The following is a 21,666-nucleotide window of genomic DNA, read 5'->3' on the forward strand; positions in this document are numbered from 1 at the left end:
GGCTTCTTGCGTCGGGACATCACGCAAAGCGCACAAATATGCGCACGGATATTGCGACGCAAACCTCTTGAGAGTTGTTTGTCAGTTTATAAAAAGTCTACACACCCCTTGTTTAAACGGCGCGTTATTTTGATAGAATTCAAGGTCATTTTTTTTTTCTAATTGAAAATAATTCAAATTCAAAAATTTAAATAACCCGACCGAAGCATGGCGGTGGCAGCATCATCAACACATAACAATAGCATAAAGCCTTCAAGGCTCCGGTGAAAAAGGAAAAAAAAAACCCCTCCAGGAAAGCCTACTAGAACACCTGAACTTTATTCGGGGTCATCCAGAGGCCCCTTGGTGTTTGCTTTGTGCTGACTCCCTTTTAACGTGAGTTGAAATGTGACCGGTAAATTCTGATGCTAGTCGTGAGGGTGTGCACACTTGTGCAACCAAATTGCTTCAGTTCACATCCCCCCTTTTACAAAAAAAAAAAAAAAAAAACAGTTGTAGAATGAATCATTTTGGTCTCACTTTAATTAAATGGCAAAAACTGCCAACTGAAAAAGTGCGTTGACTGAATTTTTTAAATTTTTTTCGACTGTTCAGTACAATGAAGAGATTTTTTACAAGCGCATTTATGATCTGTCTCAGAGAAATGACAAAGATTTCATTGCCTGACACTGGAAAAGTCAACTTACGGTACCCGATAGGCCCAAATCAATTGTGCACTCGCCATCGGGTAATTTGATTGGCACAGATTATGTGATGATTATTATGAAGTGTGTGTGTGTGTGTGTGTGTGTGTGTGTGTGTGTGTGTGTGTGTGTGTGCCCCATTTGAAAGACAGCATCCTTGAGAGGCCATTAGAGATCTCAGCCTCAGCAGAGCTGGCCCATCTCATTTAAAAAAAAAAAAAGGATGTCTGATTTGCATCGTCGTCCTGATGCAGGCGAACGGCTTTACATGAAACGCCTTTATTTCTCTCCGTTTTTTAATTTTTTTTTTTTTTTAAACTTGTGTCACTTGCAGGGGGCTTCAATAATTGAGAGTTTTTCTATTCATCACTCTCCGTCACACAGCGAGCAGTCTAATTAATTACAGGCGCGCGCCTAAACACGCGTTGTGTGTCTGACAGCGACAGGCGGCCGGAGTGGATCTCTTAAAAAAAAAAAAAAAAAAAAAAAAAGATCGTGGTAGGAACAGCAGATCTCACACACACGCACACGCACACACACACTCCTTCCGTTCTGCGGCCTCGCAAAGGGCAAAATCAATTTGGGGAGGGGGGAGGGCGTGGGGGGGGGCAACTAATCTGGTTAGTGGCAGGAAAGGAATGAGAGGGTAAAAGTGGATGAATGCATGCATGGATGGATGGAAGAGCGCAAGAGGAAAGCAGGCAACGGCGAAAAGGTGAGCACGTCGCCGCAACGATTCGCTTCGCCGCAATAGGTCAACGCAAGCGCCAATCCATCAGCGCGGCCAATCGGATTACAGCGTCGACATTCGGGCGCACAACGGACCGCGCTTCCGTTCGCCTCCACCTTCCGCCTGCGCGTCTCGGGGTTGAAGCATTTTTCGAAGCCGCAGATGCGCGACAATCTAGTGTGGCGTGCGCTTGTGTCGACTTTTTGCCCATCGGGTTGTCGTCCCGGAAGTTTTCTCATCGCTCCTTACATAGAAGGACATTTCGTCCCCTGTTGTTGTTGTTGTTTTTTTTTTCTTGCTCATCATTTTTTTTTCTCCCAGTGTTCCAACCTCATCTCTTTCTTTCCTTCTTCCTCGTTTTCACTCCCACTCTCTCGCACAATCTTTCTTCCTGGGTGCCAACCACAAGTTGCCATAGAGACCGAGATGGGTTCCCACGTTGCCATGGAAACTGCGGGCTGCAGCCGCAGCGGCGGCAGTTGCGCCTCGGCGTGCACGGATGACACTGATCACAAACTGGACTGAGAATACCTTCATCGCATGGTCCTAATTGCTACTTTCCTCTCACAGCCCGCTTCTTCTGTTGTGCGCGCGCGCGCGTGTGTGTGTGTGTGTGTGTGTGTGTGTGTCCAGCATTACTCAGAAACGGAAACGTGTGGGCTGACTAATAAGCACAAAACCGGTCTCACCTAAAAGGACATAAATTGAAATCGCAAAGAAGACGGAATGATGTCGAAAGAATAAAATAAATCCATAATGAATCATGAATAAAATAATGAAAAACTATTTTTTAAAATGGATTAAAATACAAATATAGAAAAAAAAAAGATTTAAAAAATGTTTTGGGTTTTTTTTTAGCGTCAATCCACTTGTTGCTTTTAATCCAATAGAGCAGAAAAATAATATTTAAAAAAAACAGATAAATTAAGATGTTAAGAATAAAAAAATACACATTTTTAAAAGTGGTAATGTAAAGAAAAAAATTATTAGAAATTTGAAAACAATTTCAAATGTGCACAAAAAGTCAATCCACTCAAAATATAAATATAAAATGAAATTAAATGAGTGTGAAGTGAATTTAAAACATGGAATAAAAATTACAAAAGTTTTACATTTAAAAAAATAAAAATAAATATTTTACAGAATTCTACGGTACAGCGTCAGTCCACTTGTTACTTTTCACCCAATTGCCCACATAAAAAATAAAAATAAAAAAATTTAGAACTAAAGTAAACATACAGTAAGTAAAAATAAACCAAAAATGAAATATAAGAGAAAAATATCATTCTTCAAAGGTGTGTCGTCGAACATGCTAGCATTGCGCATTTGCCCCCAATTCGACGAACAGACTGACACTCTGGAAAGGATTATCTTGCCTTTCAGATTAAGACTTTCTGTGCTGTTATCTGTGTAGGTGACGACCACTCTTGACCCTTGACCCTTGACCCTTGACCCTTCCTAGATCACACGCGCACTGATTGGAAAGACTTGGCGTTGTCCAATGACCCGAGTCGGGTTTGTTCGTGAGCTCTGTTGATGAGTCGTGACAGGAACAGGCGGCGCACGCATCAAACATCACGTACACCCAAGTGCGGCAAAAGATGTCGCGACACCGCTGCGAAGCACGACTACGCGTCGAGCAGGCACAAGATTCAACCGAGAACGTACGCAATCGAAATCTCGCTTCTCTAATTTTATTTGGGGGGGAAAAAAAAGAACAGTAGACACTTTTTTGCGTCTCTTGGCATGTTCTTCATTTATTTATCCACGTCACTTTCGAACCAATCACCCGCTTACATCCAAAGCTCCGCCCCTCCCCGCCGAGCAAACAGACGGTAAATGCATTACCATTAAGCTTTTATTGTCTGCGATTAATTATTCAGTAATTCACCGTCTTCGTGTGCTTTGCTTTTTCCTGTTCTGGGTTAGGGCGCCTGGAGCGACGATGCACAACAGGGACAAATACGGTCCCACATCCGCAGAAGTGAGCTTTATTCAACCCGACCTGCTCGCTTTCAGAGCGAAAGAGAAAGAGAGAGAGAGAGAGAGAGAAAGAGAGGGGAAGGAGGCAAAAAAAAAAAAAGGATGGCGGTAAAATAAACATTTCAAAAGTGCCTGTAAATACAAGCAAAGGCGTTAGAAGGGAGGACAATATTTTGAAGTGGGCAGAGGAGACAGAGAGAGCGAGCGAAACGTAGTAATTGGGCTAAAAATAAAAGAACGGAGAAACATAAATCATCGATAGACGAGCCCGTGTGCGTGTGAAAGAGAACCTTGCGCGACAAGAAAGGAGATGAAGGCAGTAAAGACGCCCGGACGATAATGAAGCGGTGAAGGTGAACGGGGGGGTGGGGGGGGGGGGCGGCCCTGAAATCTCTTTCCTTAACGTTTGGCTACGAGCGCCAAGGTGCAAATGAAGACAAAGCGAAGCGGCGCGCCGAGGCGCCGCGGCGCATCGGGATGCCGCTTGCTCCACTGACGGCGTGAGATCGATCGCCCGATCGCCCGATCGCCTCGTGCGACTTTGCCTGTGAGGGCATTCGTGTCGCTGACGAAACTGCCGTTCCATTGGAGGGAGGAGTTGGAGTGCCGCGCAATCACTTTTAGCATGCGTCAAGCAACGAAATGCATTCTGGAAAAAAAAAAAAAAAAAAAAACATAACTGCTACATCCATCTAAGATAATCATAGGGAACTCAGCCTCATTTCTCAGGAAGCTTTTGGCATCCTTGCGTCTCCCAACGGCCCCGTCGCCATCTCTCAGACACGCCTTTGCCTATTTCCGTCCATTTGAACTTTTTTTCTTTCTAGCTTTGGGATTCAAGGAAAGCTTGCGACCAAAATAAATCATTCCAAAAAAAAAAAAGAGAGATTCCATTCCGGTTTGAAAATGAATGAAAGCAAAATGGAATCGAGATTCGAGGCGCCACTGTGATTGCGCAATGTTGGATAGTCAAAAAAATCGAAAAGTTCATGAGTAGAATATTGTTCTGGTTACACGTGGATGAGAAAGAACACAACCCCCCCCCCAAAACATCCTCTTCTCTCACGACACTGCAAATTGATTGTCTTGCCACTATCACATTCCCAACGCACACGCCCTCTATCTCCTCCCGAGAGCCCCCCGGAAGGCCCCCCGTGAGCGAGTGTGTGTGTCTGCTGAGAACGACTCCATCATTCCTTTCTAGTTGAGATCCGGTCGAGCGAAACCAAAGCCCGGCGCAAGTGAAAATAGAGAAACAGAATGTGTGTGTTGTGAATCCATACAACCCGACGAGCGGTGTTACTGATGTAATCGCCGGCTCTGGTATCAAGCAATTGAATTGTCCCGCGCGCTTCTTTTCCACGACACACGTTGATGAAATAGCATTCAAGAGCGTGCGCGCGCGCGCTCGGCTCCCCTAGCGATGCGACCGTGACACCCAAAACCGGATTAACCGCAAACACCCACTCCCCTGCTTGTTGCCATAGTAGCGCCGTTAAAAAAGGCGACCCACGCGCTATAAAAAAAAAAAAAAAAGACAACCCCAACTTCCACAAGTTTATGTTACATGTTTTTCATTTTTTTCTTTATTATTTTTATGCCTCGGATTACGACCGAAAATCGTAATATTTTTTTTTTTTAAAAGCGTGGTTTCGGTTTTCGAACAGCCTTCTGGAACGGATTCTGGTCGAAAAACCGAGGTATGACTGTATTTAACTTGTCATTCAAACTGACAGGATGCATTTGTGCGACTGCAATGAGCCTGCGACGACAGCCGTCGAGCCAGATCGCAGTCTATCACGACGCGGCTGCGAGGACGTGTTTCATTTCTCCATTTCGTGGCCTCGCTTCTCCCCTCATCGGTTTGTGTAACGTACGGCGAACTTTAGTCGTTATTGTGACCATTACGGTTTTTCCCCTGCTAACTTTTTTTTTTTTAACGTGTTAAAGCAGAAGGAATCACTTCCGCCTCGCCGTGTTTGTGTGCGCCAGCGTTTACGAGCGTACTTTTGAGTTCGCCTCTCATTAACTCCCCACCCGGTGCTAGGATGTGAACCCCCCGCCGAGTCCGGCATGCTAGCCATCCTCGCGGCCCACACCCCCGACTCCTCCCCGTCATTATCTCGCTTTTGTTCGCCGTCCGTCTAATCACCACAAGGTCTCTTTCTTTTCTCAACTTGACCCTTTCGGTTACACAACGCACACCAGACATTTGCATTTTAACCGCAGAAGAAAAGACGCCAGGCAGTCGTTTTAAGTCTGCGGGGAAGACAGATGTGCGCTAATGGCTTGTTTCGTAAGAGAGGACAAACTGTACTCGGCGTCACGGCGCGCGCGGAAAAAGGACACCATCGAGTAGACATCCCTGCCCGGAATCAAAATGGCTGACATCGGGGCGGGAAGAAGAATGGGGGCGAAAACGCGGGCGCTCTCGAGAGGGACGAGAGGGTCGTCTTCGTGTGTCTCCCGGGTGCCGGGCGACGGCAGTTGAGCCAAAAGGAGATTTCACGCCAGGGCACAGTAAAGGGCAGTGGGGGGTAATAAAGATTCAGGATATCGAGGACAAATATTGGATTTGCAATCATGTCCGTTCATCTCAGGGCGCTGCCCTCTGCCATCGAATGAGAATGACATCAGCCCTGGGGTCCCTGGCGGAAATGTCACGGCACACCCCTTTTCAACTATTTGGTCACATGATGCCTGCAATGCGAGCCCGAGGGCACTTTGTTGAAAATTTGAGGACAGCAGAGGGCGGTAGAGGACAAAATGAATGGTTTCATTATCTTCATTTGTATTCCACGAATGCGAGATTAGCCAAAAGACCTGGTTTTTTTTTTTATATTGATATGATACAAAACAATGCGATTCTTTTAGTCCCGTTTCTCCAGATCTCACCGTCGACGAGGCGCGTGTTCGGTGAGAGGCTGTTCAAGCGTACGCCAAACAAGGCCGCGGGCGCCGTTGCAGCTGTGATCAATGAACACCGCGGCGTCAATTAATCAACCCCGAGGAGGTAATGGGGCCCATCGCAACAAACATCCATCTCCATGTTTTGTTTTGGTTTTTTTTTTTTGCGACACGCTTGTCATACCGCGCAAACGACACAGACTGGCGCGGCGGCTGGGCGGGGGGGGGGGGGGGGGACTATGCAATTAAAAAGACGAAAACATAGAGCATAAAGTTCACGCCCATTTTTAACTCATTCAGTACCAGCCAATTCTGGACCAAGTCTGAAAAGACGTTTAAAAACGTCTTTGGGAGTGAATGAGTTAAGTTCATGTCGGATATTTCGGCTCATGTCGCTAAAAAAAAGCACTCACGTAGAAACATATACACGCACAACAAGAATAATAAATTCAGTGGCTCGGGTGCGCAAAGAGTCGATACTGTACCGATACTGTAATTACAAACCGATACTGTAATTAGTAGGCGTACCTAATAAAGTGTCCTGTAAGTGTACAACAGACTGACCTCATTTTTTGTCACATGATGGCCAAATGACTTCCTAGTGGGGGGGGGGTCACCTCTGACATTAATACGGTAAGTCCATCCGTGCATGCGTCGATCAATAGCGAGCGTGATGAACTTTTCTCAAGGCGCAATTCTTGTTTTGCAAGTTGTGTAACTCAAGTTGTGTCAGTGTGAACATTCGGGAACGTTCTATTAATAGACAGCGGGGAGTGTGCCGTCTCCATCTATGCACTTGCGTATCTAAACAATGGAGGCCTGTGATTTGTTTCAGCCAGCGCGGTGTGTACCTTAGAATAGACTCGGTGGACGTGCGCGGCGCTCGTGGGCGTTTGAGCACTGACAGACATGGAGCTGTGCCCTTTTGTGTTTGCTTATCCACTCAATATGTCGCCGGTGTACCTCAAATAAGTCATTCTTGTGATTTTTCAGAGCGTCTGTAGTTAATTGCGTGTTTTGCATACAGATGGCGCTTCAAAATCTCTCTCTGACGGGCGACAAGCAGTAGCCTGGGGGGGGGGGGAGTCGTTATGAAAGATTACAAACGCCGTCCTGTTCGCTCTTCCAGCTCCCGCAGGGAAAGGAGAAGCGGTTGCGTTGCGGCCTGAGACGCTCGCCAATTCGAAGGTTTGCGTCTGCGTCACACGCCACTTGTTTGGCCGGCGCTCCGTTGGCCGCACATTTCGCAGCTACGCCACGTCGGGCTAATCCGTAACTGCTGCGAGGCTCCTAGCGGAACTCAATATGAACCCTGACTTAAAAAAAAAAAAAAAAATTACAACTTTGCAACTTCTTTTTTTAACCGTGTAGCATCTCGACTGTATCATTTGTCTCCAGATGACTTCTTTTTTTTTTTTTAACATCACATTTGTGCGCCGCGGAAGATAAGAGTGGAAATGATTGCAGCTGTTGCAGCACATTCATTAGCAAGCCCGCTTCCTCTTCCGTCTCCTCCTCTTCCTCCTCCCTTGCTGTGTTGTCCTCTCCTCCCTCCTGTGTCATTTGCGTAATCAACTGGTGAGTATCTAGGTTGCGCTAAAAATCGCGATTAAATGACGAAAACTAAAAAGATATATTTTTTTTAACTCATTCACTCCCAAAGACGTTTTTAAACGTCTTTTCCAGACTCGGTCCAGAATCGGCTGGTACTGAATGAGTTAATAACCTCAATACCACAAGGCCAAACGGGCCAACGCTTGACGTCGGTGGTAAAGGAGAGACACGCGCATACTGCCAAGCGAGGAGGAAGAGTAAAGGGATACAGAGCGGGATATTTTTAATAAAGTTAGCTAAAATTGTCCCACCTCTGCCTCACATCGACCCACATTCCAGCTCCCACAGAGCACACAGAGGTGGAGGAGGAGGAAAAGGAGAATAACATCGCCGTCCATCACGGCAATTCCATTTTCTTACCAGTGTATCCCGATTTCATTTTACTTCAACCCCCCCCACCCACAATTTAAAACATTGCTCAAGTCAACATCCCTTCCGGTGCAAACCATCATGATAATACGATGCAAAGACATCCCCCCCCCCCATCTGTTCACTTGTGTCACGTACCGCGTGCGTTCTATCGCCGGATGTTCAAACGGTGGCGACATGTGACGGGATAAAGCTGTGATGTAGAGCCCGAATGCATCCTTTTAATTAGATAAAGTAATGAAGTGACTCCCCGTAAAGGCCCATATTCCTATATTGATCTCCCTCATTAAATCCATAGCCTCCTCAGAGGAGCGGAGATAAGAGGCCGCTCCGAAAGGATTTGAAAGCTTTGAGATAATTGAGATGTGAATTGTGCAAAGCGGGCAACGGTGCTCAATTTTTTTTTCCTCCCCCCCTCTAATGAATTCACCGTTTAGGCGCACTTGACATTGCGTTTTTATTCATGTGCTGAGTCACGCATGGTGCAATAATGAACGGTGGGTGGCGGAGTGGTCAGGATCAATAAAAGTGGCCTTGCTAATCTTGGCCCATCGCATATAAATGCATATTTAAAAAAAAAAAAGTGGGGCTATAAAATCTTGTAAATTAACATTTCCGCAGCGGATGCACTGTGGTGCGTTCAGGGACGCTCAAAACATTTGGGAGTTACGCCGAGACTGCATCGCACGCCAACGTTGATCGACATTTCCATGTATTGGTTCACTGCAACACACAAGAGGGAGCATCAATTTGACAGTGAGGCCTTTCCAGTATTTTGAAACTCATGACATCAGAAACCGACGCCGCGGCTCTTGAATCGGATCGCATCGGATCATTGCCTGCTGGATCGTCTCATTTGCTGTCCTGATAACTCTCGCCGGCCAACCATCAGGTATGCGTGTGCGTGTGTGTGTGTGTGTGCGTGCGTCCGCTCGTGCGTCTCTCAGCGACTCCCCCCCCCCCCCCCCCCCTGCACCCCTGCACTCTCCCGCTCCTGGGAGGTGACCCAGTTTCCCATGATCCAATGCGGCTGCTGCCTCTGCCTACTGCGAGTGGCGCCGCTGCGTCGTTGCCGGAGCGATATTGCCCGGGCCCTTTAATGCCGACTGTGACTGCGCCATGAATAATGGATGGGAGGGAGTGACAAAGTATGAAGCGGGGGGGGGGGGGGGGGAGGATGCAGGGTTGGGAGAGGATGAGTGAAGGAGAAAAAGGATGACGCGTGCAAGTACAGGAAGCAAGGATGTCAAGGTGGAGGTTTTTCTTTTCGTTTCATGCCTTTAGACGGTCGTAATGTCACTTAGACGTGTCAGTTTAAATTGATTGTTTGATTGACTGCATGAACAAGAATTTGAGATTGATCAGAATTTTTTTTGCAGGGCAATAAAAAAAAGAGATAACAGGAAGTGAATAAGTCCTACTGCGAGTGCGGGTTTTCTTTTGCAAGCTCCGCCTTTTGGGTAACGCAGTTTTGGACTTAAATCGGAGTTGAAGGACAGACGGCATGAGTCCAAGAGGTCACCGCGCGTGGTCGCCAAACTCGACATGGCACGCGACGCTTTAGGGGGAGGGGGGGGGGCGCTCAACTGCCCGCGCGTGCTAATCTGTGTCAGTGCTGACTGCAGCACAAACCTGTTGAAAAGCACTTAAACAGCACACGGTACCATTCGCCTCAACCCCCCCAGAGCAATTAAGCCGTCAATCAACTCCACGATTTACATCATCCAGCGAGACCCCCAACGGCGCGACCGTAGCAACGCGCACATAAATGGGCCCCGCGCGCACACGCCAAAGCGCTTGCTCGCTCATTGGCCGGCGTGAATAAAATATTCCCCTCCTCGCGAAAAGCTCAAAAGTGCCCACGCGGCTTATTACTTGCGCGTTTACATCGAAGGAAGAAAATCAAATCAGCGATGAAGCAAAGTACAGCAAGCGGGCCCCACGGAAGGAAAAAATTTAAATACAATAAACGAGGCCAGATTACACAGGATCATGTAAAATACTGTAAATCTTTGTCATACAGATTCAATTTTTTGTTTCGGATACGGACCTGCCAAAAAGAATCTCACATTAAATCGCAGCCACAATATTGAGGGCCGGAAAAAAAAATAAATCACATATTATTTTTCAAAATCATCTCTGGTTCGAGCCCGCCCCCTCATCATTTCTGTCCGCGGTGAAAGTGAAGAGACGGCTGCCTCCCCGCTAATGATGCCGATGCGCGAGGATGCAACATAAAAAGCATCTTTGATGTGTGTGTGTGTGTGTGTGTGTGTGTGTGTGCACGCGAGCGTGTGTATGCGTCTGACCGTTTTTAACGAGCCGTCTGCTGTCCGACTTGACGGCAGTTCTGAAACGATGCAGAGGCGCACATTGAGGTCGCCGGGACGCTTCGGCGACACCTGCGACCATATTTGGACCTTAGCCCCGCCCATCCAGCCCTTCTCACACGACTCTTCCCGTAACGGCTCGTTTTTGTACTTACAGTACATCAAATAAATTGATGTGTGTGTATGCGCGCGCGTGTGTGTGAATATACGAACGGAAAATACTCATAAACTGGTGCCTGCTTTGACTGTTTTTGGAGCAAAATCCACCTGCCACTAATCCAAGTTTGGGCCAAAACTATCAAGTGCCGTTGTTTTTAAGCCACAGAGGAGCAGCAAATGGTGTCTTTGGGAATTCTATCCCGAAATGCTTCTGTCTCACCACTTTCCATAGTGGGATGTGTATTTAATATCTTGTTTCCTGGCAATGCGGGTTATTATTATTGGACGTTTCGTGCTAACGGGCTAGCGCACGCGTGTCTTTTTTTTTTTTTTTACTCCCTCTCCCTTGTCTATCTCTCTCTGTTCTCTCTTTTTTTTTTCTTCTTCTCTCTCTGTTCGGCGGCCTCGCTCGTTCCCTCATCGAATTAGAATGCCATCTTCAATTCACTTGTGAGCCAATCCAACACACCGCAACGCTGCGCCGCGCCACACCGTGCCTCCCGCTCTGCTGCGGTGTAAACACTCTTGTGTCGTATTAAAAAGTCACAATCCGCCATGTCACGATCGGGACGCTCAGTCGGCGTGAGGAATCGGAGTGACGCAGATAAGGCGGAGGCGCCCTTCGGGCCCGGATTGCCTCCAGGGAACTCGATCCGCAAAGGCTTATTTGCGGGTTTCCAAACTGGAGGCGGCTGACGATGATGCGGCATCGGTTGGCCAAAAATCTCCCCTATGGTGTGAGATTGGCCCGCTTGTGACGCCATCTCGTCCGCACGCGGGCGCCCGACTCACGATGTGACGGATTGCGACGGTCGCATGTTAGCACGCAGTTGTAAGCAGCCCCGACACTTTGGCGTTTGCTAGCTCATCTAAGCTCCCCCCCCCCCCCCCCGCAATACAGATTACTTGAAACAATGACTCTGCAAAAATTCCCCATCCAACGGCCAAGGATTTAAATAACGCCTCCGACGTTGCCGCCCCCCGAAGAAATGCCACCCCGTTGCTGCCGCGCATTCTGCACATACCAGAAACCGCCCGTTGAGTAGCAGTGTCCTAAAAATACTTCTCGGTAAAAAGCGGTCTCGATTGCCACATTTTGCAGCCAGACCGACACTGTTAAAAGTGTCAGTCGTCGAGTGTTACGCACACGTGTACGAAATGATAGACAGTCTGTCACTTGTACGTCTAATTTGATCTTTTCCCATCTCACTAATTCCTCTTCCGCAACTCTCTATCTCTCAGTTGCTACCTGGCAACAAGATGGTTGCCTCGGCGACTGAGCTTAACAGCTTCACATTTACTGCCATGGGTGGTGTGGTGTGTTTTGGGGGGGGGGGGGTGGGCTTGTAATTGAGCATCCACATGAAGGCATACACTTTAAAAAAGATATACATTTTTAAATATCAGGGTTAAAAGTCACTCTTTAGGTTGGACTAAAGGTCTTCAGCTCCGTTTCAAAGTGTCGTCCAAACTTTTAACTGGCACTCGATGAAAGAAAAAGTCTTCTTTTAGATCATGTGTCTTGGAGTTTTAGCGCCTTTACTTCCAGATCTTGTCGGGGCTAATTACTGTACCCTGAGGATCTGTTTGCACCTTTTCTGTGGCTAAAAATGTAGCGGGTCAAGGGTCACGGCCATTATATTTATGTCTTTATTCTTCACCTTGGTGCCTGAGTCAACCTTCAGAGAAGCCAAAAATGCATGCTTGAGTGGCGCGCCACGCCATTTAGAAGTGGTTAGTCAGCGTATAAACGAGCCAAGATAACTGATCTCCCACTGAGAGTTTCACACTCCAGTTCTGGAGCGGCGACAGAAGACGGCTTTTGGTTATATTGTGTCCGCCGAGCAAGAGCAGAAGAGGGAGATGTTTATCGCACGCCGAGCCGTTGACCATGTTTGGACAAAAAGAAGGTGCGCATGGACGGCGGAGGCCGCATCCTCGGTGGCCACTTGACGTTTTAATGGCAGGGAGGACGGGAAGACAGTGAACACAACGTGAAAAATCCAGGCGACATTTTTTGTACTCGGTCCAGACACTTCGGTATTAGGCGGTAACGAGCAGCTTTTGGCACCAGTGAGATGCTTGGCTCCCTACGGTTATTTGTGATATACAGCTAAATAGTGCCAATATTGCATGATAAGGCTCGGATGCAAGCTAGCTGGCTAGCGGCCATTAGCAAATTGGTTGTTAGCTTGTGTGCTTGTTTGTTCCCCCCCCCCCACGATAATGCGCTTCATCGTACGCAGCTTTGCTTTACACCTTAGTCTTACTCAAAGGTGACTAGGAACCATTTTAGTTCAATATTATGAGCTAAATCTAAATACGACAGTCCGCGAGCAAGCTAACTTTAATTGATGAATGGGGTCGGATGTAGCGTATTTCGGTTTCAAGATAAATTGGGGAAACATGGGGAAATTATTGAAGAAATATTAAATGTCGGGACTCTTGTAATTATTATAACGTCTCATTTCCCGTTCATATCAAAGAAAGAGTAATTCTAGGAAACGTTAGCGCTCGCGCTAATGGGCATGCTGTATTGGGTAACTATGATTAGCCAGGATTGCTGGAGTGGTCTATGGAGTGAGGTTTGCGTGGGGGCTCCGAGTGGTCTCATCTTGTACTGCGGGCTCCTTCACTGGTCCTCATGTCACATTCAGTCTAATTGGAGAGGAATTAGTGCAACGGGTCTTAACGAGATGCTAGCAATACACACGCACGCACGAGAGCACTCTTCTTCAGCGGTAATAACGAGCTGTCGTTTCTCCAAGTATTAAAAATAACCCCCAACACTCCCTGCACAATTGACTTCTTTGTCATTGGTCATTGACATTGTATTTGGCAGCAAGACTGACACGACCGGTCGCCTCCCTGGGGCGTACGCGTGTGTGTTGCACGCGTGCGTTTCGCCTGTCGTGTCCTCTGGGCTACGTTATCGCCATATCCTGGCGTCGGGCTCCATCTGTCTGGGCCGGCGTCCAAACGGCCCGCTCCGCGCGGTCTCCCGCGCCGCCGCCGCCATGATGGCCGTTCAATATGTCTGATAGCGACGTTAAAGCCCTCTGGTGGAAAACCCACCCGTTAATTGAAACCAGCCCACTTGTGTGAGGTCATTCACTTGTCGACGGTGCGTTTATTGCGAACATTTATCCACTTAGCTCAGATGAACCTACGTGCTACCGCTCAAGCTTGGACTTTCTGCTGTAGGCGTCGACAGTCCGTCGTTTGCTCGAATGACCGAGAGATAAAAAAATATATATATTTTTTTAACTCCGTGAAGCACATTGAGATATCTTCTGTATGAAATGCGCTCACTAAATAAAGCTGCCTTGCCCTGACTTGTCTTGGCTTTGCAAAAAAAAAAAAAAAAAAAAGGTACAAAACTGTGCTCCCTCCGTCGGGGATTCCAATCTGTACACGGCTAACGTTGACGAGTTACGAATCGTAAACCTACTGTAATTTTTCTCCTCCCTAATCTGAGGACAGTATGATTCCACTATGAGCACAACCGTTTGTTTTTATCGATTCAAGTGACATGAATTGATGGCCCCCTGTCTTTACTTCATCATGCCATCAATTCCACACACACACAAAAAAAAAAACTCAAAACAACTATAATAATCCCGTCGCGCACACACAGATGAACCTGCCGGGTACCTTCGCGGACATCCGATATAGATTAAGCGTGCTTGGCTAGGGACGGCTTGCCGCTTGCCTGCGTCTCTTGAATGCGCATTGACCTGTGTGTTTAGTTACTGAATGTGTATGTGCGTGCGACCAGTTGCTCCATCAGCTTCCATTTACTGTCAGTCCTCTTGACATATCTCCGCTTCAGCCTACGGGTCATAAATAGTCCACCAACAGACGGGACTTTACTTTGTGCCGCTTGTCACACACGCAACACACACATGCCGCCTGCCGACGTTTGCGGCCATTTTTTTTTTTTTCATTTTTACTGAAGCGACGCAGCGAGCGAGACTTTCACCGATACTTCGAAATAAAAGAGTTTGAGTGAAACAAATGGTTGTAGATGAGTCATAAGTCAACTGGAAACCCACAATGCATTTTCATTGCCAGCAAACATTTCGGCGTGTAGGTGTTTTTCAGCGTGTCAAAAAAAGGGTGCACTCAAGTTCATTTTGCCGCACTATAACGCCGGAGTTCCGTTCAAGATGCGAAAAAGAGATTCGCTCCCTTCTTTTAAATGAATGACTGCTTTTTAAATGGCACTTTTTCCTCTTGCACATTTCCAGAAAGGCTCAAGCTGGATCCGCGCGTGGAATTTACAGCTGCGCAAGAGCGTTTACTGTCCGAGTCTCAGCAGCCATCATTTCTCCTTTCACCTAAAAATCTGACTCTGACCCCCCCCCCCCCCCCCCCCCCCCGCCCCAATCGCTCCACTCAACAAGTTGCACATGTTGCGAGGTGACTGAAGCTCCTCCTTTCTGCCGACTGCGGGTTGTTAATGTTTCATTCGCCGAGTTCGGGCGGCGTGGATGAAAGGAACGCTGAAGGTTGGCGGGCGGCGGATGACACGCGAGAGCTCGCGGGTCTTTTCGGTTTAGATTTGTCGAAAAATACTCGACATGGGAAGACGAAACAGTATGTCGGAAATGCGCTAATTTACCAACTGGAAAAAAAAGGCGAATGCCCGAGGCTCAGAGTCTCAAAGTCTTCACATTTAAATGAACAACTGGAGAAATACAAACGTGTACATGTGGAAGAGCAGGCGCTAATTCTGCTAACTTGGGGAAATCTCTTTCCACTGATTTTTTTTTTCCTGTCAGTGCAAGCACGAGAAAATAAAATCAAGTCAATAATCATTCAGCTAGCATCTTTCTTACGCCTTTTGTTTGACTTTGAAAAACATACCCTAACCCTAGCCACCTGCTAGCTCGCAAGCTAAAAGGTTTCCAGGGGTTCCTCTCGGGCGGCGGAATCGTTTGCAGCGTCAACTCCTCACGTGGGAATATAAATAATGACACCGAGTTGTTTCTTCAGTCGTGGCATCTGGCGAAAATGCATTTTTGGGGCGTAAGCAGAGCTCGCAAGCTAACCGCACGTTATTGTGGTAGAAATGGGCCTCGTAATGACAACGAAGTGATTCACAATGATACGAACGTTGCTTATTTTTTTTAACCGTGCCCAATTTTCGGATTTACCGGCGCACTCGCTCGCCTAAATTATTAAGTCGTTTTGAGTCAGAGGAGTGTGTGAAAAGGAACTTCAGCATGCTAAAATATGGCCGCCGGCTCCTGCGTGCTACTTTTGGTGGGGATTTTGCGGTGGGTTGTTGGGGGGGGCAGTGCTCCCCCCCGTGTCCGCGTGGAACAGGGTGACGCATCATGCAGCACTCGTTTGAATATTTTAGCAGGAAACATTAGTGACGCGCTTCCTTTTCTGCGCTTTCATCATTCTGCGCGGGCTGCCTCCGCCGTTACTTCCACTAAGTTGGAGCCAAGTCACTCTCATTACGGGGACAACGTGCAGGAAACGTACGTGAGCATTTCTGAAATTCCAGCCAACTTCCTGGTTTAAAAAGAGCGCTCTCGTTTTTACAGATGCGGCGGTGGAACCCGACGATATCCCTTTCGCCATCTCGCAACCGCATTAGTGATTATTGAGCATGATAGCACGCAGCATCCCGTCGTGATAATATTCTCCTCCTAAGAATAGTAATTTTATTACTACTTTAAGTAAAACGCTTTTCAAATATTCGTCGCGTAAACCGTTCGAAAAACGCTCTTTTCTATGCTAACCGTTAGCATGTCAATGCCTTTTCTTTCGTATGTTAGCATTAGGCTAGCAAGACATTCGAGTTGTTTTAAGTTCGCCTTGTCTGATGTTTAGTTTGACAGAAAACCTCAACGGGGCGTAAGTATGACCTGTTCACGATTTGTCAAATTGCTGCTGATTGTGACACGCCCTCCAAAAAAAAAAACTTTCGTCGTTCACACCGTCTGGCAACAAGAGAGGTGTTACATCCCAATTTGCAGCGTGCAGCTGGTTTGATTAAGCAGGCCTTGACCCATGTGTGTGTGTGTTTTCCTAGACATGCAAATGAGGGGGCTTCCTGCGCAGAAGCCCCAGAGCGGAAAAGCGAAAAACTCCTGTTTTGTTTTGTTTTTTACTGTCCTCATCAAATCACACCCACGCATGCAAGCTGTCTCCAATTGGTGGTTCCGTTTTTTTTCTCCCCCTCCCCTTAAACAGAGGAGTTCCTGTTTGCGCCACGTTTGACCTACCTCTCAAACCTTTCATGAATATTGTTATGGGCTAAAGTGCCATCCAACTTGTCGCCTTGGAAACGGCAAGGAGAGGCTTTGTGCCAGCTTATGAACACAATGCAATGGCTGCCACGCACAATGGGATCGCGGGGTCTGTTTCTCCCCACGCGCCGCCTCGCCGCCAAGACGCTGATGGTTTCAAGATGCAAAAAGAGCGAGGGCGAAAAATGGTGAAAAGCGACACGGCTTTGGAGGGGGGGGGGGGGGTTGAAGAAACAAAAATCAAGACGGTGACATCTTGCTGCTGAACGCTCCACCGACACTCAAATATTAGCAAATGGCCAACATTAAAATTCATTTCGGCAAGGAAATCGTTGGAATCGAGCTCAGGCGGCACTACGCGGCTTTCTTTCACATCTTTGCTGTTTCGACACCAAATACAGGAATCCCTCATGACTCAGAAGTTCCAGCGCATTTAGATTCAATCATAATGGACTACATGACCTCAAGTCGCGCAGTTGGGATTGTTGACATGCTGAAACAAAAACCCCAAAGCAGCTTTGCAGCCATCGCTGGCTTCACATTGGCTGAAAAATAATACGCTCTTCAAAGTGCTGGGCCAAAAGAGATCCAAATTGGGTGAAACGGCTAATTGGACCGAGCCGATGTTGGGTGATTTATACACCCAAAATCAGATGGGTCAAAAGTAACCCGATTATGGGTCAAAAAGGACCAACCACGATTGGATAAACCTTTTGGGTTATTAATTTAACCCAACTGGGGTGATCGTGGCGAAGTGCACAAAATAACCCCTAAATCGGGTTGTTTTGTGGGTTATTCATTTGACCCCAATTTTTTTTCCAACAGCATTTTTGTTTTTATTTTATTTCACGAAAACAACCCAGCAGTTTTTTTTTTGGGTGCATGTAGTAAGCCGTCAATTGTAACACAAAGGTGCGCTTTGCCTGCACATTCTAAAAATATGAAATTATCTCTTTTGTTTTCCAGAGTGACTAATCCTGCTAAGCTTTGAACAACAGCCCAGAACGCGTGCAGTGTGTGTGTGTGTGTGTGTGTATGCATTTCTGACGGGACTTATTGCTATTTAATGTGTTTGTGCCAACGGTGAGTCATCAATGCAGCATGACACAGTCTTGCAGAACGGTTAAGCTCCGCCCACTTGCCCCTCTGTCGCCCCATAGTGGGTAAAGTCACGCATCCGCGCGTGTGTGTGTTTTGCTAACGCGTGCAAATAAATACTTTGTCGGCCGTGCAACTTTTATGGACGCATTTCATCTCACTCGATTAAAGTTTACAATTTAACGAGCGACACGTTTGTTTGCCGACGCACAGATTCCGTCGCTATTTATCGCCTAATACCGATTGGGCTGACGTTAGTGTCTCGCCGCGCAAATGAAGCGTTAATGAAAGCAATAATTGCCGCCAATGAGAGCGAGCGGGACGGTCTTTCGCGCATTTTATTTATTTTTTTTTTGGGTCTCCTCCGTCTCTCTGCAAAGCCGGGACATCCGAGGAGCATCGCTACGGTTACCATCTCCATGACAACCCGCCTCTCCCGGCGCTGCTATTATTGGCCGCGTCGTCTAGGAGACGGGGCGGCTCATTATGGGATGCGTGACGGAAATAGAAAACGGGGACTGGAAGCGGTACGGCGGATCTGCGGCGTTACATCAGTAATGTAAACACATCTGTGTATGTGTGTGTGTGTGTGTGTGTGTGTGTGTGTGTGTGTGTTCAACTGTTGTGTCCAGTTATCTAATAACATTACAGCACAATATGATATGATAACACCGCATATCGGTTCTTCGTGTCTCACTTTTAACCCTTTCGGGGACAGCGGTTACTACAGTGGACAGCTTATCGGGTTACGGGGTGCAGGTTAAAAAAAAGACCAGTAGCAAAAAAAAAAAAAAAAGGAGGAGTAAATTGGCTTTTTGGGCCTATTCCTAGCAAAACAAACAAACAACAAAAACCTACAAAAAAAAAGATTCCACAAACATGGCTGACATACTGAAGCGGGTCGTTGCGGGGTCGACGGTATGTTTGAACTGTCAGGAAATCAGAAAGACGGTTTTGTATTGATTTTGCAAGGGGGGCTCGCGTCCATCTTGACAAGAGCGTTCTTCGAAAGAATGAAAGAAGGACAGTGTGACAGATGTGACGCGGCCGCACGAGGGGGCGGGGGGGGGGGATTGGCGGCCTCACGCGCAACCCCCGCGCACAACTCGCAGGCGATGACGCACTGACCCACACGCCGCACTCTGATCAACGGAAAAATCGACAGTTACGCAAGGCGTTTTTCGAGACGTCGTCAGACAGTCCGCCGAGCGCTCAAAGCAATTCCCAATCCAAACAAGCTAAAACGCCAAACAGCCTTCTGGGAATCCACACAAAGAATGATTCTTGGACTTTGATCGCAAACTTTTGGGTCAAATCGGCCGACCGGGTATCCGCGGCAAAATAACGCCGATTCACTGGGAACTGCGTCACGGTCGTATTTTTCCCCCCCCAATTCAAACCGAGAACATTTCTCGCCGTTTTGATTCAAACGGAAGGGCTTACTCACCAGATTGGAGTTGGTGGCGTTGGAGTCGTCCTCCGGGAAGGGGATGTAGACGGCTAAGGCCACACAGTTAGCGAAAATGGTCATCAGGATGATGATCTCGAACGGTCTGAGAGGAGGAGGCCGATTAAGGAATACACGGACAAAGCGCGGACGATACGCAGGCGTCATTCGTCTCACTTAGATTGCCATCGATCCCCGGGGGCGCCCCGACTCGCTCTTTAAACGCCGGCATCACCCGTTTTCTAACAGGCGGCATTTGTCACTCTGATCAATGCCTCAATCTTAACTGTGAAAACATCATTTTGTGCACACGAGGAAGAACATTAAAGGCGCGAAACCGTGCGATCTACGGGGCCCACTTGTCTCGAGAGGGAGCGCGGCATGCCCAAATATGGGCGCCGTCGCGTGGAAGACGGGATGTGTCTGGAGGAATGAGGGAAAGACACTTTTTTGGGGGGTGCAAGGTCCTTGAGAGGCGAGTGACCTCATTATTTTTGGCCGGGCGAGCGAGCGGGAGCCAGCGAGGGAACGTGAAGGAGAGACAGAGGAGGTCTGCTTTTCATCAGCGCAATTACTCCCTCCACCTACCTCACCCTTCTCCCTTTCGGCTAGCAAGCGTGTGCACCTCGCAGAAAAATACTGGCCAATGCTTCACTGCTGGACACCATTTTTAAAAATGTTTTTTAAATGTGTATCCACCGTATCAAATACATTTCCAGAAAAAAAGCCTCCGAGTCCTGAAAAATCCAATTTGAGCAAAAACGTTAAACGCGGTGCAGCTACGTAGTGCTCGATCCGCTTATTTGAAGACGCATCGATTTACTGAACGGGATTGGTCGTCTGCGCGTTGATGCGGCAGCGACGAAAAGGTTTCGCTTTTTGGTTGAAAATGGCTTTCTATGATAATATCATTTTGTTGGCGGTGCAGTGATGGCTCATGTCGCCGGCCAAAACGGCCCTAATGGGTTATAAACCTCAAAAGTGGATGAGGCTCTCGACAGGATAAAGAGTAAAGAGTGGAAGAAAGCAAGAAGAGGGGTGGGGGGGCGCGGGGGGTCCATCTCGGAGAGTTTTCAGAGTGGCCCCGCAGACAGAGACGGATACGTCTGCTCCAGTGTTGTGTTTATGTTTGGATTAAGGCTTGACCTTACGCCACAAGAGCAAAAAAATGGATCAAACTTAATCACTCACCCCTGGAGCGGGTCTCATTAGAACGCAACCCAGACGCAAACGGGCTCGCCGAAACACGGGGCCGACTCGCTCCCAGATCCTGACCCATAATTGAGACGGGGGCGGAGGGGGGGGGGGGGGCAAAAAAAAAAACCTTGAGGTTTCGGCTTCTATCAACACGATAATAAATCTGCAAGATGCTGCAATGTTTAGGGAGGAGGGTTAAAAAAATAAATAAAAGAAATATGACGCTTGGGAGAAAAATTACGAAAAGCGAAGAGTTTTATCAGTTGATTTGTGGCTTAAATGGCAAGGCGGAGAAATAATACTGTCAGGGAGGACATTCCGCTAATCTGGACGGACTCAATCTACCGTATTGCACATTAGGGGGATTTAACATTTTTAGGGCGCTAACGAGACTGCGCCTTGTTGAGGAGTTACGGGTTGTCATGGCAACGGGAGGAGGGAGATTTTGGGCACCCGCCGTCTCGTGAGGGACGCGCACGCACCAACCGGCCCGAGTTCCGAAGGCCGTCCAATTCAAATTGACCTCCAAATTGGGTGTAATTTGGAGATTTATTGTTGCGCCCGCGCGCGCGCGCGCGGCAATTTGTTCAACTCCTTCTCCTTCCGCGTTGTTTGCATGATTAATGCCGGGAATTGTGGGTAATCATCTGCGAAGTCATCGGCGCCTGCTGGTTGCCGCAATTGACTGTAACTGCTTCTGATATAAATAAATAAATGCGTCACGAAATAAAAAGAAATGGTCTCCATTAGCCACGCCAATCCTGAGAGGCCTGCTCCCTTTTTTCCCAAAAACGAGACGGCCAAATATCGCACCCGCTGAAACGGACGACAACCTTGCAGCGACGGATGCACGCGGGACTTAATTCCATCGCCCCCCCCCCAC

The 21,666-nt window shown here is 47.6% G+C and overlaps 1 protein-coding gene across 4 annotated transcripts in view; it reads right to left on the minus strand.

Moving 5' to 3' along the window:
* cacna1c (calcium channel, voltage-dependent, L type, alpha 1C subunit) overlaps positions 1-21,666 on the minus strand; it is an 83,588-nt gene that overhangs the window by 38,979 nt on the left and 22,943 nt on the right. For all 4 annotated transcript variants that reach the window (XM_086103240.1, XM_086103239.1, XM_086103238.1 and 1 more), the window contains exon 3: positions 19,587-19,692. In XM_086103240.1, coding sequence (XP_085959366.1) covers positions 19,587-19,692 — 106 coding nt within the window. The remainder of the gene's footprint in view (positions 1-19,586; positions 19,693-21,666) is intronic.

Source organism: Hippocampus guttulatus, chromosome 22 (assembly GCF_054856545.1).
Source record: "Hippocampus guttulatus isolate MCC_2025c chromosome 22, RoL_Hgut_1.0, whole genome shotgun sequence".
NCBI classification, from domain to species: domain Eukaryota; kingdom Metazoa; phylum Chordata; class Actinopteri; order Syngnathiformes; family Syngnathidae; genus Hippocampus; species Hippocampus guttulatus.